At 40.8% G+C, this 20,472-nt stretch overlaps 2 protein-coding genes and 1 non-coding gene across 3 annotated transcripts; 1 reads left to right on the top strand and 2 right to left on the bottom strand.

Moving 5' to 3' along the window:
• Positions 1 to 5,352: 5,352 nt before the first annotated feature.
• LOC140946413 (uncharacterized) lies at positions 5,353 to 6,090 on the top strand. Its single transcript, XM_073395526.1, has one exon. The coding sequence runs from the start codon at positions 5,416 to 5,418 to the stop codon at positions 5,992 to 5,994; it is 579 nt and encodes a 192-aa protein (XP_073251627.1). The 5' UTR covers positions 5,353 to 5,415; the 3' UTR covers positions 5,995 to 6,090.
• A 6,866-nt stretch (positions 6,091 to 12,956) lies between these two features.
• LOC140946798 (uncharacterized) lies at positions 12,957 to 15,446 on the bottom strand. The gene has a single exon (XM_073395907.1). It carries the CDS (start codon positions 15,030 to 15,032, stop codon positions 13,008 to 13,010), a length of 2,025 nt encoding a protein of 674 aa, XP_073252008.1. The 5' UTR covers positions 15,033 to 15,446; the 3' UTR covers positions 12,957 to 13,007.
• Positions 15,447 to 19,571: 4,125 nt separating this feature from the next.
• Positions 19,572 to 19,655, bottom strand: Trnal-uaa (transfer RNA leucine (anticodon UAA)). Its single transcript has one exon. It is a non-coding gene; the product is annotated as a tRNA-Leu (tRNA).
• Positions 19,656 to 20,472: the final 817 nt, after the last annotated feature.

The following is a 20,472-nucleotide window of genomic DNA, read 5'->3' as shown; positions in this document are numbered from 1 at the left end:
TCAAGGTTGAAATCACCAGCCACTAGATCAAAATGGTTGCAGTTACACTCACAGGCATTTTTTTGGTCTTCAGGATAAATACCAGAACCACATCAGTGGATCACATGATGACAGTATTTCTTGACTTGTTAGCATGTACTATAAAACTTGAGTTTCAAAAGTAAAAATCTTTTTAATCATGTCCGCCTCACCATCAGTTCTATTGGACTTCAGTTGTTCTGTGTGACATTGAATGAATTGTTATCCATGATTTCCCATACTTTTTCTTGCAGAATTGGAACAATTTCTGCCGATACAAACAGGTGGGTCTCATCCAAATCCTCAATCACAAACTTTCTGCCCAAAGTTATTTTCTCATCGAGGTGAAGAAGAAATTGCTTTACTGCAGGATCGCTATAAGGGAAAAGATATTAAAATATGTAAATTTGTGGTGTTACCAGGCTAAGAGAACATTAATACAAAGACAACCCAAAGACCGTGGTATATATAACAAAATGCTTATTAGCAATGAAGTACATGTAAATGTTGCTTACTTAAGAAATAGGGCCAAAAGTGCTAAAAGTACAGAAAGGACACTCATCATTCAGTTTCCTGTTTAAGACAGCCTGCAGTTTTTTGTTTTGCTTTGTTTTTTTTTCAGCTCTTTGCGCTGGAAAATATGCTTTACTGCCACAGACCAAATTTGTTTTGATTTATTTCTTGAGTCTGCAGCACTCACAACAAATGAAAGTCTTCCTAAATTGCACTTTGACAACCACTGCAACTTCATCACACTCACACTCCAATCACACATAAGCCCACAGCGAAACCACCCTCTGTTAGTGGGGCCATTGTTGATTGAAATCCGGTTAAAATCTGCATTTTGGAGAAAATTACAGCCACTGTATTGTTCATCTGTATTTCTAAAGAGAGAGACTCGGATTTCAATCAACCCCACTAACAGAGGGTGGTCTGCCTGTGACAAGCCACTTTCTTGTTTGACCTTGGATCAGTTTTCACAGAGCTGCATCTCGACTAACATTACACACAACAAAATAATGAAACACGCACCACAAAATAAACACAGTGTCACTGGTTTTTCACTGGAACATGTCAAAAGATAAAAAAGGGAAAATAAATGGGAAAGGGTCTATTCTCATGATCAAAAGTTCTCCCAGGTGGAGGAGGTGCATGTGTGTTTGGGGGGGGAGGGGGTTGGGGCTGAGGAGGTGATGGTGAGCAGTAATTGCAACCTATCAGACACTTCTTTCAACGTTTTATAAACCAAAAACGCGGGGATAATCTAAAATATTAAATTTAGCCAAAGAAGAGACAGCGAAAAGCGTTGTTAGTCAATGTAAAAGAAGAGGTAAACGAGTTAGAAATTACGGAAAGAGCTGGAATCTTAAACTTAATATTTTTATAAGGTAAGCTAGGAGAGTCTTTATAATAGCAAATTGGTTTCCAAAGTTGTACGAAGAAAAAACTTACCATTCAACCAAAACTCCTTTCGTCACATTTACCATCGTAAAATTCAACGTGCTTACTACCGCGGTTTTACTAACAAACAAATGTAGTACAAGAGGGAAAATCGACATCCGAAGATCCGAACAGAGCTTGGTAACCGCCTGGGAGAACCGAGAAGTGTTCGGGGGAGTGGAACGGGGTAACTCTTGCTTGGGAGGAGCGAGGAACGCGCGGTGACGCGCGGTCCATAATAAAATCAGAAATAAAAATCAGAAAAAGACAAGACAACAAACAAACAAACAAAAGAAAAAACAGGGGGAGTGGGCGATGGAATATTTTGCTCAAGGGCCGTATAGCTATTTCTTGATGAATTTCTCACTGTCTACATATTATGAAATAACACTACTCATTTTTTTCTTTTTTACAGCACTGGACAAGCTATAAACAGTCTATGTACAGGAGCCCCTCCTGCTGTATGTCAGTTCAGCAATTTATGCAAATATTTCAGAATATCATGTTAATTTAAACCAGGATTAAAAAAACGTTGTGGACTTTTATAATTTATCTTTATTGGTTAACAATTACAACAAAAATTCCTTGTCAGTTTGATGTCTGAATAGTCTTAATTCACGGCTTATACATACCTTTCACCTACTTAGTTGAGACATCTAAGCTGTCTTTAAAATATGAACAAATTACGAAACAAGAAACTTTTCTTGGCTTTTTCATAGCCATAAGATGCATCTGTTAGCCCTTTTGGTTTTTTTTTTACAGACCAAAACAACAGATTTCCCTACGCTTTAATATACCGGAAGCAGGGCTGATTAAGAGGCGGGAGCCGCGGATTTCCCCTGGTTACTATGAACATGCCCCACGGTTACTTTCACAGGAAAATCAAAGAAAAATAGAAACAAAAGAAATTCCTAGCTGTTAGATTCCTGCCTACTTGTTTTATTTACCTGGCAACTTGAAATCTTGGTGACAGCCCTGAACCTGAAGCCTGAAAAAAGAGCCTTGCGGGCAGTGGCTGCTTGTATGGTCTATTATAGTGAGTACGTACTTCACTCCAGGGCCTTTCCCATTACCTCTCTCAATAATATTAATCATTACCACCTTTGAAAGGCATCATGTGCATCCTGGGCCTATATTCCTTGTTATTATTATTTTTTGTTGTTGTTGTTGATGTCATTTCTGTTTTTATTCTTTGCTCCTTTGGTATCTTTTCTCTCTGCTAAACATGGTGTGCTCTCAGGTGATAATTTTTTTTCTCAGCTATGATCCTACTTCCCAAAGTAATTATATGGCCCCCTTCCATTTTTGGCTTAACTGCAGAATACCCGGCCACTCTTAAGCTATACTCTGGCTACAAGGCCATGTAGTCTAGGTTTAGGGTTAGGGTTAGGGTTTATAGGGTCATAGTTAGGGTTAGGGTTAGTTGCATAGCCACGTAGCCATGTAGCCTCATAGCCACTGTTATAGGAGTATAGCTTCAAAGTGGCCAGGTATTCTGCAGTTACTCCTCATTTTTTTGCATTTACCCTTTAGTTTTCCCTATGATTTTGGTTGAGGGAAGCAGACAGACTAGGACTATTGTGTACTTCTTATTAATTGTGTCCGTCCTACACAACCACTCTTTCTGCAACAGGGTACAAGCAAGAAACATACTTGGAAGTCTCCCTGCATTTTTGCCTATTTAACAGTACAAATCCCTTTGCTGTTAAAAAAGAAAACTTGATCTCCCTTAACCTAATTTTTTTTTTTTAATTTTAAAAACACTTCACTTGCTTTCAATTGCCTAATGCAAGTGGGGAGAGGGGATGTTCACTAGTGACAGACTTTTGTTGCACACTCCTACTGCATGAATGGAAATTCTCATGTTTAGTGCACATCGTAGTAGAGAGCAGTGTCAAGTGTGGACTTAGTCTCCTTCGCAGCTGCTCAGGCCAGAGTCACGCAATGCTGCTGTTCCCACACATGTTATCAGAGTAGATCGATTCAATTTTCCAAGGTATTATTCCAGTCTTGAATTGCTTGGTGTAAATATATTTTAGCATCTTCAAAGCTTGGGTCAATTCTGATGGCCTCTCTCAAGTCTTCTACTGCATCCTTGTATCTCCCTGCAGATATATTAGGCAATATTTTTCATTTGAATGCGCAACAGACTGTTGTTAAAGGAACAGTATCCCATTACTGTGCATGTACAAAACTTTGATTTTCTGACAGGATGTCACTAATTCAAAAGATGCGAAAAGAGTAAGAGAACCTTGAAAAATACTTTTGCATCGCACTTGGCTGAGTTCGATTCTGCACTAAAACTTCTCAGAATTACAGATCAATGATATATTGTTCCCTTTAAGTTTAGATTTGGGAGAAATCAGGATTTTTTGGCATTCCTTTCTTTGCCATTGGCTGGAGGATCAAGAGAATGGAAGCACTTTAATACCAGTTGAAGGCTCATTAATTTTCTCCTGCCCACTTCCATAGAAGCTCAGATAATAGTGGAAGGAATACACAGAAATGGAACAGCACTGAATAAAGGCTATATAAGAAAGAAACCATAAAGACTTAGATGTGACCAATAAGATCTTGTGGAATTAAGCTTTGTGAGGCACAATGTTTTGCAACGACTGTCTTAGTAAACTTTTAAATAAACCTCCCTACTGCCAACAAAATCAAGCAAATGGCACTACATGTTTAGGGAAATGAGTGCAATGAGATCACACATGACTTTTGAGGCTAGAATGTGAGCAAAGATTACTTGAGTCGGACTTGCCACAAATTGACCTCTGTCACAAGTTTTACAGCAGAAAAGCTGTTTTAAAAGTGAGGGCAATGAGCTTTTTGGGTCTCAAGGTGGCCGAGCTAGCAACAAAACTGCGATAAGTCTTTGTGCCGCGATCTGAATTGTAAATAAGGCGAAAGACTTCTTTGAAAGTCTAAAATATCACTTGATGATGTAAACAACAAGTCTCCATTGGAGGTGCAGTCCCAACTGAAATCTTGTTGCATCAATATGACAGTTCTATTGTCTTTTTAAGAAAAAACAGATGATGCTTGTGCATGCATGTGCATAATCGGGACACTGTCCCTTTGAGCACACAAACTTAGTTCTTGGGGCAGAGGGAGGGAGGGGGGGCGACTTAAGTCACTCTTCGTTGAAAGGTACCTCTGGCCTCGTAGAACCCCTACCCAAAGCCGATTGTAATATAGATACCATCATAGCCAGTGAGAAATTCATCAAAGACTATCTACTGCAGTCTATTCAGTAAATATAAGGTACAAATTAAACAAATAAAAAGTAACTATGGAAAAAAAAAACATGCTCCACCACAAGACTCAGTCAGAAGGTATATGAAAGAGATTTCTATAGCCATGTTCTAAAGCCAAAACAAAGGGAAATAAAACTTAAACCAAGGATAAAATTGAACATCCCATCGTAGCTACGTTATACATCTATAAGAGTCCTAATATTTTCAAGCTTCGTAACTATAAGGTTTCATAGTTACATTTATACATACCCATTCTATAATGAATCTGCCCTCTGTTATAGAAAGGCACTGCAAACTCGTTATCCAGAAGTATAGCTTGAGAGAAGTCTTCCACAGCACCATAAAAGTCGACTTGCAAATACTTCAAATGTCCTCTGTCATTCCACGCGCGGGCTATCAGGACTTTTGGTAGATCGTCCTCATTTTTAATGTTTTCAGAAAGTTCAATCAATTTATTCAATTCTTTTATGGCGCCATCATGGCATTTTTTAGCTTGCAAAACCTTCGCTCTTTCGTAAACCTCTGCAAAAGCTTGCCTCCGATGTTCCGACATGTTTGAAACCGAGAGAAACTGGGCGCTGAACGCCTGAGATGACTGGGAAAAGACTGGGAACGAGTATTTACCGACCGCCATTTTTTCAAAAATTTGGTTTTGTTGTTATCAAAGTTTAATCAACTGCAAGAGAGTATTTTAACGACAATGTCCTTCAAGGAAGCACTAGACACTGTAAATGAAGTTGTAACGGTTCTTTCTAGCGTAGAAGACGAAGAATCGTTGGACAGGCTTTCAAATGAATTCGACGAAATTCACAAGCAACGCTCCCTTCAGCAAGAAGATGTCAAAGCAACTATACAAGGACTAACCAAGTTACTGGCCGAGAAAGAAGAAGAGGAGAGATTGGCGAAAATCGACGAAAATTCAGGTGGAGTAGAGAGTCTACAGGAGGAAAAGAAAACAACGTTACAGCACATCGAGAAATTGGAGGTAGATGTCAAAGTCTTCGAGAAAAACATCACAGAGAAAGAAGAAGAAATCAACGAGTTCAAGAAAAAAGCGACAGAGGTTGAAAGCAAAAATGAAGAGGTTCTTCCTCAAGCGAAGTACAATTTCAGCCTTTACAGTAACGTAAGCCATATAAGATGGGATTATGAATGTGAGGATGACCTGGTAAAAGGATTTGTTGCAAATTTGAGTGATGTAAAACCGTTTTGTTTGAGAAAAAGCGAGAAGTCCAACTATGACATTGCTAACTATCTGTGGGAACTCATGGAGGACTAAATGAGCTTGGATCGTCAGATGACCAAAGGTTTTGATCTGAAAGTTCTAACATTTATGAAACTATTTTTGTATGCATAGGTTCTAAGCTATGATTCCTTATAGAACCACGTAAGCCAAGAGAGAACAAAACAAGCGATGAAAATGCTTCTTTTTTATCTCCTTTACCCAATTCACCATATTCATCAAGACCATAATTCCCTCCCCCCCCCCCCCCCCCCCTCACACCACCAAAAAAAATGCATAACCATTGAATTCAATTTTTTCTTGGGACAACTGTAATACTCAGGAGATACTGGAAACAATGCCTGGTGGTTATGCAAAACTTTGGGGGCAAACAAGGTGCTTTATGGTCTCAGTGAACATGGTGAATAGCTTGTGTACAGGTCTCCCCCAATTTCTTTGCCGCACATATCATTCTTGTCCCCACAGCCTCCTGGGTGCCCTGAGCACGAGGACCAGGAGGCTGTACAGTGGCCCAGAAGGGTCACACATGCAAATTAAAAATGTTGCTGCAAATTAAAAATTGTGCATGCAAACTAAAAATATTATCTGCAAATTAAATATAGTACATGCAAACTAAAAATTGTGCTGCAAATTGAAAATAGAATATATCGATGCAAATTAAAAGTGAAAAGTCCTGCGTGCCCAGTATGAATGATGAGGACCTGGTCTGAGCCGTGCGACCTGGCCTTACAGCTGTCGGCCTGTTCATGTTTCATGTTTGTAATATTTTTAGTTTGCATGTACAATTTGTAATTCGAATGTCCTATTTTTAATTTGCAGGTAAAATTTTTAGTTTGTAGCAACATTTTTAATTTGCGTGTGTGACCCTTCTGGGCCACCGTAAGGTTGTGGGTGGATTTGAAGTCCTAGACTTTAGGACTTCCCGTCATTTCTAATTTTCTACGTTTCTAATAGCATTCACTTGCTCTTGCCAAAAGTGTCAATGACTGTAGATTTAGGTGATTCAAAGATTTTAAAAGAGAATCCGCCAACTTAGTTTTGAATCAGAAATGACGGGAAGTCCTGAAATCTAGGACTTCAAATCCTGTGTCCCCATAGCCTCCTAGTGCTCATGCTTATGTCCCCAAGAGGCTCTGGGGTCTGCATGCAGACTAAAATCTGACTGGAAATTACTAAATTTAATGTGGGTGTCTGGGTTTGAGTCTGTTTATTATTGGATTTTTCAGTACAGTGACTCACATAGTCAGCAAGAGCACTCCCAGCCTTGAAAGATCCTGAAGTTTGGTGTTTGGTATTTATTGGGTAAATATTGAACAAGATACAGCTAATCAAAAACTCCAAAATTTACCAAAAAAAAACTAATGAGTGAAATCCAATTCGCTCTTTAAGCATATGAGTGATGAAACAAAACCTAACCACTGCATATAGTGTCTATGTTAATTCAGTCTGTATCACATGTAAAATTGAGCTGAGTGAAATAAATCTTCTTGTCTTGTCATAACTGTAAAAAAATTGCTATAATTTAGGTAACCTTTTTTAATATTAACACATGATCTTGCAAGACCTTGGAGTCTGCTAGAATTGAAAAAAAAAATACCTGGGAACAGCTAAGGTACAGTGTAACGTACAGTCACAGCCTCCTCCTCAGGCACTTCATTTTTTGCATGGCAGAGGCGAGCGCGAAACGAGTGACTGGTGATGAACCGCAAGGGACCATGGGAAGGATACAGATGGCAGGCGAGGTGCCGTCTCGCTCTTTGTCTCCTTCCCGCCTTCCTTTGCGCGCACATTTTCATCAAAAGAGAGACGTCTGGGTACAAGGCAGGTCCAGTCACTTAGGCATGATGTGAACTGTCCTGTTAATGCTGAAGTCAGGCCTGCTGATAGCCAATCAGATATTAAGAGATTTTTGTTATAATCATAACACCCAGACAATGCGTCCAGCAACCCATATATTTTCTCAATAAATTTTCAAGTTTTTGAATGGCTTTATCTGGTTCAATTTAAACTGCAGTCAGACAATCCTACTTGCCTGACCTTCGTTTGATCGTAGGTTTGTCAATATTAATCAGAGTGACTCACACCAACCATTTGGGGGATTTCGGGTCAATTTAACCCTCGGACATACACGCAAATTCATACCCTCACCATGGTACAAAGGGGGGGGGGGTGGATGGAACCCCTCCCCCCTCCCTGGAGTTTTTGACATGTTGCCGTATTTTGAAACGATTTTACCTTTAGTGGAAAGCCTTTGAACTTCTTAACAAGATGAGGTATATTTTATGGGTGGTGGCCCTGCTGGAGGCCGGTGATCTGCCGGTGACATCACCAACAATGGTCACCATCTTGGATTTTACCAAGAATTAGAAATCAGGTTAAAACCATGAGAAAAAGGTTTTTTTTTTTTACTTTACATGAAAAATAACACATAAATAAACACTTTGCATGATTTTAGCCACAAGATTTACTTTTATTGTTGAAAGAAGTTAAAAAAACATGTATTTTCACACAAAAATGGCTTGACCACCTGCTACTTATGACGTCATATCTCGTAACCATAGTAACTGTTTATCACTGAACTCGTCTAAAAATGTGCGCGAGGGATGAATGAACAGCTACTGAAAAAGTTAGCTGCTGATGTTTTATCCTCTAGTAAAAAACTCAAAAAAACTTACAGGGGGGGGGGGGGGGTGGCATCCACCACCACCTTCTACGTTGTACGTTCGAGGGTAAATACAACGATTACAAGTTTTATACTACATGAGAAATTTCTGCAATTTGATTGGCTCAGAGCAGTGGTATTTCAGCTTAATTTGAAATACCTAAATGTGAAAATTACAAACCTTTTGCGGGTAGTAGTTTAAACAAATAATTGGCTTGATTTTTTAAATGATATTTGGCATAAAAACAACTCATGATATTTCAAAATTGTCTCAAATTTCACTCGCCTGACAGCTCGTGAAATTACGTATAACAATTTCGAAATATCACTCGTGGTATTTATGCCAAATATCACTACAAATCATGCTATTACCTATACTAATTTTAATTTACATGTGAAACTACCTGTTCCAGACTTTAAGTGAATGGTTACCCTAAATATTGTAACTACCGTCTATTCATGTTGTAACTACTGTCTATACAGTTGTCTTTTTGACAGCAGTTCACGTTTTAATCTGCGAATTACACTTGTAAAAATTTTATTAAATTGACCCTTGGTGCGCTCTTTCTGACCATGTGGGTCTGTTGTATGCTTTACATAAAACAAGGACTTGTACCCAGTTCCCCATAACATTGAATGATTTATTAACCCATCAACGTCCCTTGTACCGCTTCTGACGTCATCATTTTTAACTTTGTAATACTTGTGCAGGGGGAGAAACCTTTCGAACCATAGCAGAATGAACACGATTTCGTCGAAGAGACCGGTGAAAAACGCGAAAAACCATGAAAAGTTGACCCGAAAAATCTAATTAAAATATTGCTCCACTATCCACCTGCAACGGACCTTCCATCCAATCCTATGATCCTAAGAGCTTTCCGAGAAACTTTTCTTTTTGTCGATCCTCCTAAGTTTTTCCTTTCAAAGTGTTACTTTTTGAAGAATTTTTACTTCGAAAGGGTCTTTCGTTTCGTAATAGAGTAAGCTTGAATTTCTAGCCTTTTGCGTGACACGGCAATTAACGTGGCGACCATGACAGCTGTCGTGTAGGATAAAAGTCACAAAAAGGAGACTTATTATATTGGGGTATTTTTCTACCTGAACAGTTTTTGTATCAGGAAAAATACTAGTTTCAAGTTAATGATTTCCGCAAGGGATGAATTCGTAGCAAAACTCGGTAACAGATTTTTCGGTTTCCGTCCGCCATGTTTGTGCCCCTCAGAGGGGCACCAATCTGGCGTCTCCATACAAAGCTATATAAATTTCGGTAAATTTAGGTAAAACAGTTTTACCGACCCTAATCTTGGCGAAGGTCTTGATGTCTTTTCCTTCTTTCATTTCCCTTCTGGACTCTGTATACTATTAAGTTATGTAATACTCCCCCACGTCCGACTTCATTTGTTATATATAGTCGGCAACGCAAACCCCGTTAACGCGGTCACCTTCGGGCCATAAAATCCTAGTCGTTTTAATGAGGTAAGTGCTCGTACAGGGAATAGTTTATTCAAAAACATGACCCATAATTTAACGTCTTGGTCATATCTCAATTAAACGCAATCAGGCGCGGTTGGTTTTCTACCTAACTTTAAACAGTGTAAAACACTCAACCTCGTCTTCGGCCGGGGAGCGCCCTGGGGACGAGGTTGGTAACACTCTAAACGATTTTTTTTTTTATAAATGCCAAGTATGGGCTGATCATCATAAGCTATCATTGTATTTAAGATTGTTGGTAAGGTCATATAAGCGGTGCCTTATGTCATGATAATGTCTGTTTCTTTCAAGAGAGAATGAGCTAGATCATTCTCCCTTGTTTCTTTTTGATATTTCGGTTGAAAAGTTGTCAATGTGTTGTTTCCATGTCATCGTCAAAGTACAAATATGAATGATTTTGTGCACTTTATAACATTATAACTCGCGCGATTTGGTGTTTATTTTTTCGGCATGATTGTCTTTTTGTTACCAGTGTTTCTGTTTATGGTTTTAAATATCATAAATTGTGACTTTTCACTGACTTTTTAATTTCAAGAGATAGCTTATTCTCCGAGAACTATAAAAGAAGAGCTTGAGACTCAGGTGGTTTCCAGTCCGCTGGTATCACCCAGCTGTCCTGTTTTAGAGAACGGGTGAAAGAATGGTAGAGAGAACGGGGAGCGACAGTGATCAGACTCCTCACGGTCAGTGTTGTTACCGTTACAAAAGGAGTTTGCCAGTGAAGGAGGCGACTCCAGGCTTGACTGAGCGTCTCCCCTTCCGTCCCTCTATCATTTTTTGTGATCAACCAGTAAAACTTGCTGTTAGAGGGAGAGACATATCATTTTCAGCAGAAGTGAACAGAGCATAGTTTCAATTAGCAAGGACTCAATTTTGTAGACCAACTGCCGTGGCTAGCGCTGACAGTGGTGGGATTTTAGGCAGGGTTCAGCCATTAATATCAAATATAAGATAATGCATGTGTAGGGGCAGCTTTAGCAGAGGTAAAAACGACACAAAAACCGTAGGTTTAATAAGCAAGACAACAATTTGCGGGCGCAGCATACTTTTTGGTACCTTTCTTTTCTGTCCCTGCACTACCAAGACCCGGCGAAATTTCCTCATGCGACGTTTCGTTGTAGAGGACGTAAAAACCCACAATGAATGTTTCTTTCTCTTTCTGAACTAGGATTCGATCCCCGGCCAGGAATTCAACTCTAGGGAAATCAGGTGGCCTACTGATCTGAGCAAAAAATGAGAATCTGAATATTGATATAAGGGTTTAAAGGAAATCAATCGCATTTGTTTGACTGAGTTCGGTTTTAGTTGGATTCGTTTGATTAAGTTTGATTGGTTCGGTATGTAGTCGAATTGCGAACTCGAACTGATTGAAAAGAGTCGTGCAATTTAATAATTGTTCGACTACCGAAGTAATCAAACTTAATCGAACTGGTTTGAGTTCAATTACTGAGAGTTCGATTTGTTCGCCGATAATTGAACTCACAGGAAAAAAATGAGTGTTGTTCGATTATGGCCTGCGGAAAAGGCTTATTATTATTATTATTATTATTATTATTATTATTATTATTATTATTATTATTATTTTCGCGTTTTTCAGGCGAACGAAAGAGAGCGCGAAAGCGAGCGAGAAGCACCGCCAGACACGACACACGCGCGACGGGGGAATGCACCTTCCCCGGTCGAGCGTGTCTGGAGCTCCTCGCTCGCTTCGCGCTTGCCCTCGCTGGCAAGTAAAAGAGACTTAATCGGGACTTGATCTATGGATTATGATTCCGATTAAATTCCGGAATGAGTTTGATAACTAAACAATAGATTAACTACGTCGGGTATTAAGAACTGGAAGCTGTAAAAGTTATTTGATTAGCTGAAGGTGTCTGCCAAAGGAAGTGCGGCGATTGCAACAACACGACTTCGTCGCCTGCCTTGTAAATTAAATCTGTTACTCAAGAGGTAAGTCGCTCGTTTATACTGACTCAACGATTTATTGGGCCATACAATACACAAAAAATATCTTCTTAAATAAAACTGCTGGTTCCAAATATATTAGTTTGATTCTCAAATGGTCTAAGAATTTATTAATCTATGGGCATGATAATCTTGCGAAAAATAAATACTCATTGCGAATTGAACGTACCAGCAAACCTAACAGTCAGTTTCAGGATGACCATCATGCTAACAGGTCTAAAGAGGATCAGAAAGCAGATCTATAGCCTCCGTAGCAGGCGCCGATTGTACGAGGACTCACGCGCGGGCAGAAGAAGAGAGAACTACCTTCGTCTTTTCCCCTCGTGCGCTTTATAAAAATGAGTTTAGTTTTGGAGGCACTAAAGGACCAACGTTACAAAATAAAAAGAGGAAGAAGACCAGAGGGACTAATAAGCGATACAAAATATTTTGGCCAACTGTAAAATCTTGCTTCTTTCCCTTGTTCTTTAAAAACCAACCGTAGCCTGCCACGCCTGCTAGAAGTGATGCTCATAGCTGACACAGTCGTCAGCTAAGAAAACGTACAAACCGAATCATTCATTGGTAAAAAGTAACAAAGATAGCAAACGCTGCAAGAGATTTTAAATTTAAACAACTTAACTTGAAAAATTTAGGCTTGTGTCTTGTACAAAACTGACTCATGGGAGCAATATTATGAAAGGTACGATTCTGGAAAGGTTAGAAAGGATGAATTCTTTCACTCCCAGGTGTTCTTCTTCTTTTTTCTTTTCCTTTCTCCCAGGCTAGCTGATCACAGGAAATTCGAATTCGCATAGCCTGTGTTTATGTATCAACCGCTCCCCTCTTAAGGAAAAGGAACAAAGGTTGATGAGTGGGATTCCTGTGCACTCTTGGATTTGGAAGGTGATCTTGAAGGGAAAAAACTGCTTGTTATTGGACAACACACCAATTAAACCATTTCCGTGCCTCGAGTCACATCGTCTAAATCAATTTCGTCCAAACAGAGACTCATACGCTTCCAGTAATTTTGTATTTCCAAAAGTTCTTGGGCTGTGGTATGGAGAGGATCAATGGCTCCTCCTCTTCTGCCATAGTTAACGTGGCTGTAACTTTTTCTCCGCGACGGTGGGTGTTTCGCATTTGTCCTGTTTGCGGATCGTGGCTTTTTGGTCCTTCGCGAGCTTGCCGAGCGATGAACGAAAGAACCCTCTCGAGAATGCTCACGCGAAGGCTCGCGCGAATGTCCTCTCGAAGTGTCACTCTCTTGATCCGTGCTGCTGCTCGCGCGTGGAACACTCGAAGCAGGTGAAATACGCTTAGTCACTTGTTGCGCGCTAATTGGACGAGAACCTTTCTTGTACAGTTGGGATGGAGAAGAAAGGGTTTGGGAGCGAGACTTCCGTGACGAATAAAGGTGGTGAATACGCTGAGGAACAGAATCTGCGATTGAGCTAGCCAGCGGTGAACCCGCCGTGAGTTTCATATCCTCAGCTGTGGTGTATTTGGAGGAATCTTTAGTCACTCCGTCAGAGTTTAAATACGCGCTCTTTACCTCCGTGGCCCCGAGCGAAACAATATTCTCAGCTTCGACATTATCTTGACTGGTGTCAGAGGGCCGTTTAAGTTTTGAAACCTTTTTCCGTGTGTAAGTTCCCGAGGGAGTGTCTATGCTCCCATTTCTGTCCAGATGTGAATCGGCAGCACTTCCAGAAACTTCAGCACCTTCCTTTCCGGTATTTTCTACAACACTGTCTTTTCTTTCCTGGTCCTTGAACTCTACAGCTTTCCAAATACCGTTCTTCAGTTTTGGAGAACGAGGCGCAGAAATAGTATCCGCATATTGACTGTGGACACTATCATTAGATTGTTGTATTGACAAAGCACTGAGGCGGTTCTTTTGTGCGTCCGATACAGGCGATGGCCCATCGGTTTCACTCAAAATCCTACTTATTCTATTCTTCTGAGCATTGCTGCCAGAACTAGGGGTTCCGACCAGAGAAAAGGTCTGTCTTCCACAACAAACTGCGTCTAATATAGCAGCCTTAAGTTTCCTGTTCAAAATCGCGTAAATTAGCACGTTGTAAATCACGCACGACTTGGCAACAAGAACAGTGATGTGTGACACCAAAGGCGCTATGTGCCCGTTGGCGGCTTTGATGAAGGAGACAACAACATAAGGAACCCAAACAATCATTGAGAAAAATATAACGACAATAATCATTTTAGCAGTCTGTATGTGGGTCCTCTTAAGAAGTGGGTGTCGTTTCCTGACGGATGTCTGCGTCCCAAGTGATCGTCCAATAGTTCGCTGCGTGCTTCGACGAACGACGAAAAAAATCCTTGCGTAGCAATAAATCATTATCGTAAGCGGTATCAGGAAAAGAAAGAAGGGAGCGATTACTGAATATGCTATCGAAGACGTTCTTTGATCGCCGTAGTTAATATAGCAGCCGCTGTAAAAGATCGCCTCTTCCACGAAATTGTTCCAACCAACACAGGGTGGAAAGGTAAACAAAATTGTATACAAGTAGATTATCGCTAGTATTCCTATAGCTTTTCTCCGTGTAATTATTTGAACAGCCCTGGTTTGACTTGGCCTTGTTATGAAGAAAAACCGATCCACAGAAATCGCAGCAAGCGTTGATACAGTACAACATATGAAAAAGTAATGGAAAAATCCATAAGAGATGCAGCCGCCTCGACCAAACAACCACTTCCCATGCAACGTGGCCGCGATGGAAAACGTATTGTCCAACAGCGACAGCATCAAATCACAAACTGCTAGGTTTAGAATAAACAGATTAGCAGCCGTTCTGAGCTTTGGGTATTTCCAGAATACGAAAATGACGAGAGAATTCGCGATAACACCGCAAACTCCAATTATACAAAGGTAAATAACAGATCCTAATCTCGCCCTTTCGTGGTCGTCGTCTTGCGAAGAACCGTTAGAGAGGAGTACGCCATTTGTACTCATAGTTTTCTAACGGTGTGTGAGTTTGATTCTTTACTCTTTCAATGTCTTGATGGGTTCTCATTTAGGAACTCAACTCCAGGAAATCACATGAAAGTTCTTTGCTCGCAGCTAAATAAATCCGTTTCGCATTTCACACACGGCATGAATGTTCTGTAGCGAATAAATAGACCCAGTATCCATCCAGATTAATGACCGCTCTGTTGACCAATAGCATTAGAGTGTTTAAACAGTTCTTTTGAGGCAATTACCATAAGAGAACACTCTTGTAATTTACTAGTAAACTTTCAGCTTTGTAAATTTGGAACGCGATTTATAGTTCTATTAATATTCGTTGACCTGGGGCAAACTTCGTCACCGTGGTAATGCCATCAGCTTTTTGATCCCACTAATTGGACGCAATTCCATTAATCACTTCGATGTTCTGAGTTCAAGAGCCCTGTCGTATAAACATACTTAAAAGAAATTTGACCTCTTTCTAGCTTTATATTGTGTTTATGCAAATAATGTTTCTGTCAAAAACAATACTGCCGATGCTGGTGAAACAATTAACCGCAGGTCACCCAATCATATACCCCAAGTGATTTTTTTCACAAGTTCTGAATTCTATGACGGCAGTTTCTGATGGTGATGTAAGACCGCTCATATCAGTAACGCCCTGAAATTTTTGCAACAGGGCACTTTTACCCGTCAAGTTTATAAAGTCGAGCCTCTCGTAAGACTACGAGCAGTCTCTCTTTTTCTTAGACCGTCGAGCGAAACTCGCGAGATACGCAAATGCTCGTTCTCTCCCCGTACTTTTAATCTGAAGAAAGAGAGAGTGATCGCAGTCTGGGCTCTTGTAAGCGACCACCTAGAATGCGCATGACTTTGTGGTGTAATTTATGCCCTGAGGCATGATACTTGGGGTATGCGCAAGATCACTTAATTACGGAAGTGGTAGTCTACGAGAATCCGAACTGGCCATACGGAACACTCAGTGGGCGGTTCCCTTCCAGATTAAATTAGAGGTATTGACACATCTGGACCCTGGGTACCAGAGGTTTTTTCTAGCGTGCGACGGAGAGCTTCCTTTCGTCGGCCGCAGGCCGACACGTGTTCGGCCGAAGACACGAGCGGCAACGCTTTTCGCGCGGGTCACTTTTTAAGACTTGACCGAAACCGGAAACCGCGCATGAAAAGCCTCTGGCACCCAGGGTAACTCATCTGCTTAAAATATCATGCAGTTTTTAAGTTACGATATGGTTGGTTCTATATTCTCAAAGTTCTTTGTACAATGAGTAAGTAGAGTTAGGAGGCTGTAGAGCCGGGGGCACTCTCCCTTATTTGTCCTAAATTTACGGTATGCCGCTAATTAAACAACAAAAGAAACATGATTTTCCAACCTCGTCCCACCTATTTTTGGAGGGAAAAGCCCTGGGGACGAGGTTGATGATTTTTACGTCATCGGAGGTCGACGTAAAGACGTGTTCAACTATAAACAGTATATTTATATTTTCCTTAGGTAAAACTGCCACCTTGCGAGACATGAGCCTGCGAATACTGAAACCGGTCATTTCGATACAAAGCACTGACAGTAACAAAGAAAATTCGATCACTTCATTTGCGCTTGGAAAAGAGAAACATTTGTGTTGAATACTCTTCGCTCTTTAAACCAAGTAAGTGAAACTATTTACACTTCGACTGGATAAACTTGTATCGATAGAAACGATCGGTACGGCGGCGAATACAGTTGTTTCTTCCCCCTATGTCTATTACGCAGCTGCAAAATTAGCGACTTTTCCTGTGCCTGCGGAAATTCGCACAGTGCTATTATTATTACTATTATTATTATTACTATAATGATAACTATAGCAAAATTGTAAAATCTGATTGCATATCAACTGCCCCGATTTCAGCCTTAATTGGACCGTTTAATAGGACAGTACGCGTTATGCTTAAGTAATTGGTCAGTACGCGCCATCACGCGCGCGCTTAAATGGCCTTTTTTTTTCACTGCTAGCAAAACAAAAATTTCGAATTTCTTGTGTTTTGTTTTAAAAAATAGCCTATTGTGTCACAAATTTTGTTAAAGTTATTATTAATTGGTAACAGGACTGAGTGGAGTCCAATCCGGTCTGTAATCATACGAGTGATTAAGAAATGAAACTGAGACTCTCCCAGCCGAGAGTTACTGAAAGGAGTAGGCTGAGTAGGGAGAACTTTCATTCCCATATAAGTACTGTCAACTGATATTTGGGTTGATAAATAAACATTCGATTTACTACAAACACGCGACAGGAACGGCATTGCTCATTCATGATAACTGGTCCACTGCAATTAGTCGTCAATCTCTATCGGCAATCAACCTCGTTCCCAGGCCGGTTCTCTCGACGGGTAGGAGAGAGATCCTGGGAACGAGGTTGGCACTTAATTGTCGGTGAAAACTCTCATCGGGGTGGTCAAAAGGTGGCCGCTTTTTTAATAGTAGGCTGCAAAACAGTCTGTGTTTTTGGGTGAGTACGCGCGAGCAGTCAAACAAATTAAGGTACGGAGCTGAGCGATCTGGAGCGAGGCTGAAAACAGAGGGCGAGACTGGGAGAGACACTAAAAACTACATTTGAATAAAACCCCATTCTATTGGTTGATAGGTGAGAGGACCAAACTGCAGCGGAGGACACAACTGCAACGCTACAAACTGACTACCGGCGACGGGTGTGTAACGCTCGCGCACTTTATGCGTGTGTTACTCTTAAGCTACGCTAAACAGATTTTGAGAAAAAACCTACTCTTTTACAGTCTAGCTTAATAGAGGTTTAATTGGCAATTCTTTTCTTGAAATATTTCGGGGCCTTGATTATCGGCTGCTTTAAAGTTAATTAGCAAAGGGTTGCCGCTTAATGGAGGTTCAACCGGATAACAATGATCTCCTGCGCATGCAAGGGTAGGAGGAAGTCGTTGAGAGTCAGTATCAAGGTAATTTATCCTGACTGCCCGATTTATCGGGGTTCCTGCAATGCAAAAATACCGTATGATAAAACTCCACCCGCATCGTTAGAGTATATGCACGCGAACCAACGCTGTCGTGAATGAGACAGCTAAGGAAGTTCGAGGGACTTGACACTTGAGGATCTCACAGCAAAGACTACTTTAAAAAGTTATTTTAGGCCACTAGAACGCTCGCACAGTAGAAGAGGATGTCCCACTTAAACTTAACCCAGAATAAAAAGACATGCGTAATTATTCAGAACACGTTTAATGCAAGAAAAATATGGCCTTTTGCGTCAGTTGCACGTGAGACCTTCGGGGCTCGCATGGAATCGCAAAGATCTCAGGGGCATAATCTTTGAATCTTTGCAATTGTGGCAGTTGGTAGCCGCTTGGTACCGACGCCCGCACAGATGCAATAAGGTAAGCTGGATGTATAAAACATAAAAAAGTTGTTTTGGGGTGGTGGGAGGTAGGGGGATTTAGAAAATTGTGTGCACACGCCCCTGAAACCTTCTAATTTAATCCCGAAACTGACATTTACTTGCAATTGAACTGACTCCATGTTTTTGCAGGGCTTGGAAACCGGAATCACCCATATAAACCATGGTCACGTGTTTGCGTGTGGACAGCATGATTATCGGGCAACCTCGTCCCCAGGGTCTTCTCGTTTTCCAATATGGCGGCGTTACTTCTTTACTTCTTTCCTGACGTAGCCTGTTCCAGGCGTTCAGATAGTATAGCGCGGCGGGGCCGCGCGGCTGTAAGTGGGGAGCGAGTTAAGTTGTACACCGGGAAAACGGGGCGGGGGGGGGGGGGGGGGGGGGCGAGAGCGAAAATACTGGAAAACGAGAAGACACTGGGGCGAGGTCAGATTATCAGGTAAGTGACAGGTAAGTAGGAATTATAAGTACCGTATTCATTCGATTAACCGCCCTGGGCGCTTATTAAATTTTTGGATCTTGAGAGTGGGCGCTTATTCGAGGTGGGCGCTTATTCGAGGCTGGGTGCTTATTAAATTTTCACCATTTTCAGCAAGTGAAGTATGTTTATTTTGCAACAAAACAATAAATGCTAATAACAGAACGCGAAGAAGTAACAAAGCAAGGTTTCTGTAAAATACTGTTAAGAAAACTCCGTCCTCGGGAAAGTCTCTTATTAGAATTTATTCACTCAAGTGGGTGGGTTGGGGGTGAGCGCTTATTTGAGTTTGATTGGGAGGAGGAGGGGCTGGGCGCTTATTAACTTTTTCTGCCATTAAGATGGGCGCTTATTCGAGGTGGGCGCTAATTCGAGGTTGGGCGCTTATTCGAATAAACATGGTAGGTATTTAGCTGACAAGTCAAATTAGTTCTTGTTACTAGCTAACCTGTGGGCAAGAGAAGCGACAAGTCACGCCAAAGTAGCAAGCAAACGAGTTCTCAGAAGTATTAATTTTCCTAGTTCATGTTACTAGCGGAAGTTGTTGTCTCAAATTAACAATTCTTTTTTCAAAAGATTGACCAAAAAGAGGAGAAAAAAGAAAAGAAAAATAGAAAAGAAACGATAGCGATTGCAGAAAAAAAAGGAAATCATTACCAGGAGTGGGGTTCGAACCCACGCGGACAATACGTCCATTGGATCTTAAGTCCAACGCCTTAACCACTCGGCCATCCTGGTGTCACGTGGGATACGAGGTCAAAAATTTGTATTTGAACAAAGATAGCAGAATTCAGCTCCTTTAAAACTGCGAGCGGTGCTTGTCTGTACACGTATTTTTAAACAAAAGGAAATTCAGTATTATTTATGAACACAATCTGAGCTATAAATAGAAAAGTGAGGTGGAAATTCATGAAAATGATATTCTAATAAATGGTAGCCTGAGCTGCGTGATAGCATCTATTTTCGATCTCCTGACAATATCCTGATGCGGCCGAATAATGAGAATTAAATTACAGTCGAACCTCTCGGTACGGACACCTCTATATTAAGGACAGTTTCCAATGTCCCGACAAAATTCTCACATATTTTCTTTAAAAAAAACCCCTCTATAATACGGACTCTCTCTAATACGGACAAAGGACACTAAATCTCGGCCCCAGAGTTTCGTTAAAACAGTGATTTGTCTACGACTGTAAGTACGTAGCTGACATGTACAATGTTGTATGCTACTGAAAGACAGTGTCTTTGTAATGTGAATTAATAAACCTAAATGCAGTTTTAAGACTGGATTTAGCTAGCCTGCGAGCTGCAGACGTATTTCAGGTCGTCGATCGCTTCTCAATACGTCTGTTGTTTAGCTACTGAATACTTTAAACTGTAAGTGGAGTCAAATTGACGTCATCGTAGTGACCCCTTTTTATTAGAGAGTTTCGACTGTATGCTCTGATGTTTATCAAATTCTCCCAACTAATTCAGAAAAAGTACAGTTGGCTCTACAACGGAAACAGGGGCACCCAGTGACGGTTTCCTCCCGAAATACTTAGGCTAGCCCTTC

The sequence above is a fragment of the Porites lutea genome, chromosome 8 (genome assembly GCF_958299795.1).
Source record: "Porites lutea chromosome 8, jaPorLute2.1, whole genome shotgun sequence".
Classification (NCBI taxonomy): Eukaryota; Metazoa; Cnidaria; class Anthozoa; order Scleractinia; family Poritidae; genus Porites; species Porites lutea.
This window is presented reverse-complemented; position numbering and strand designations above follow the sequence as displayed.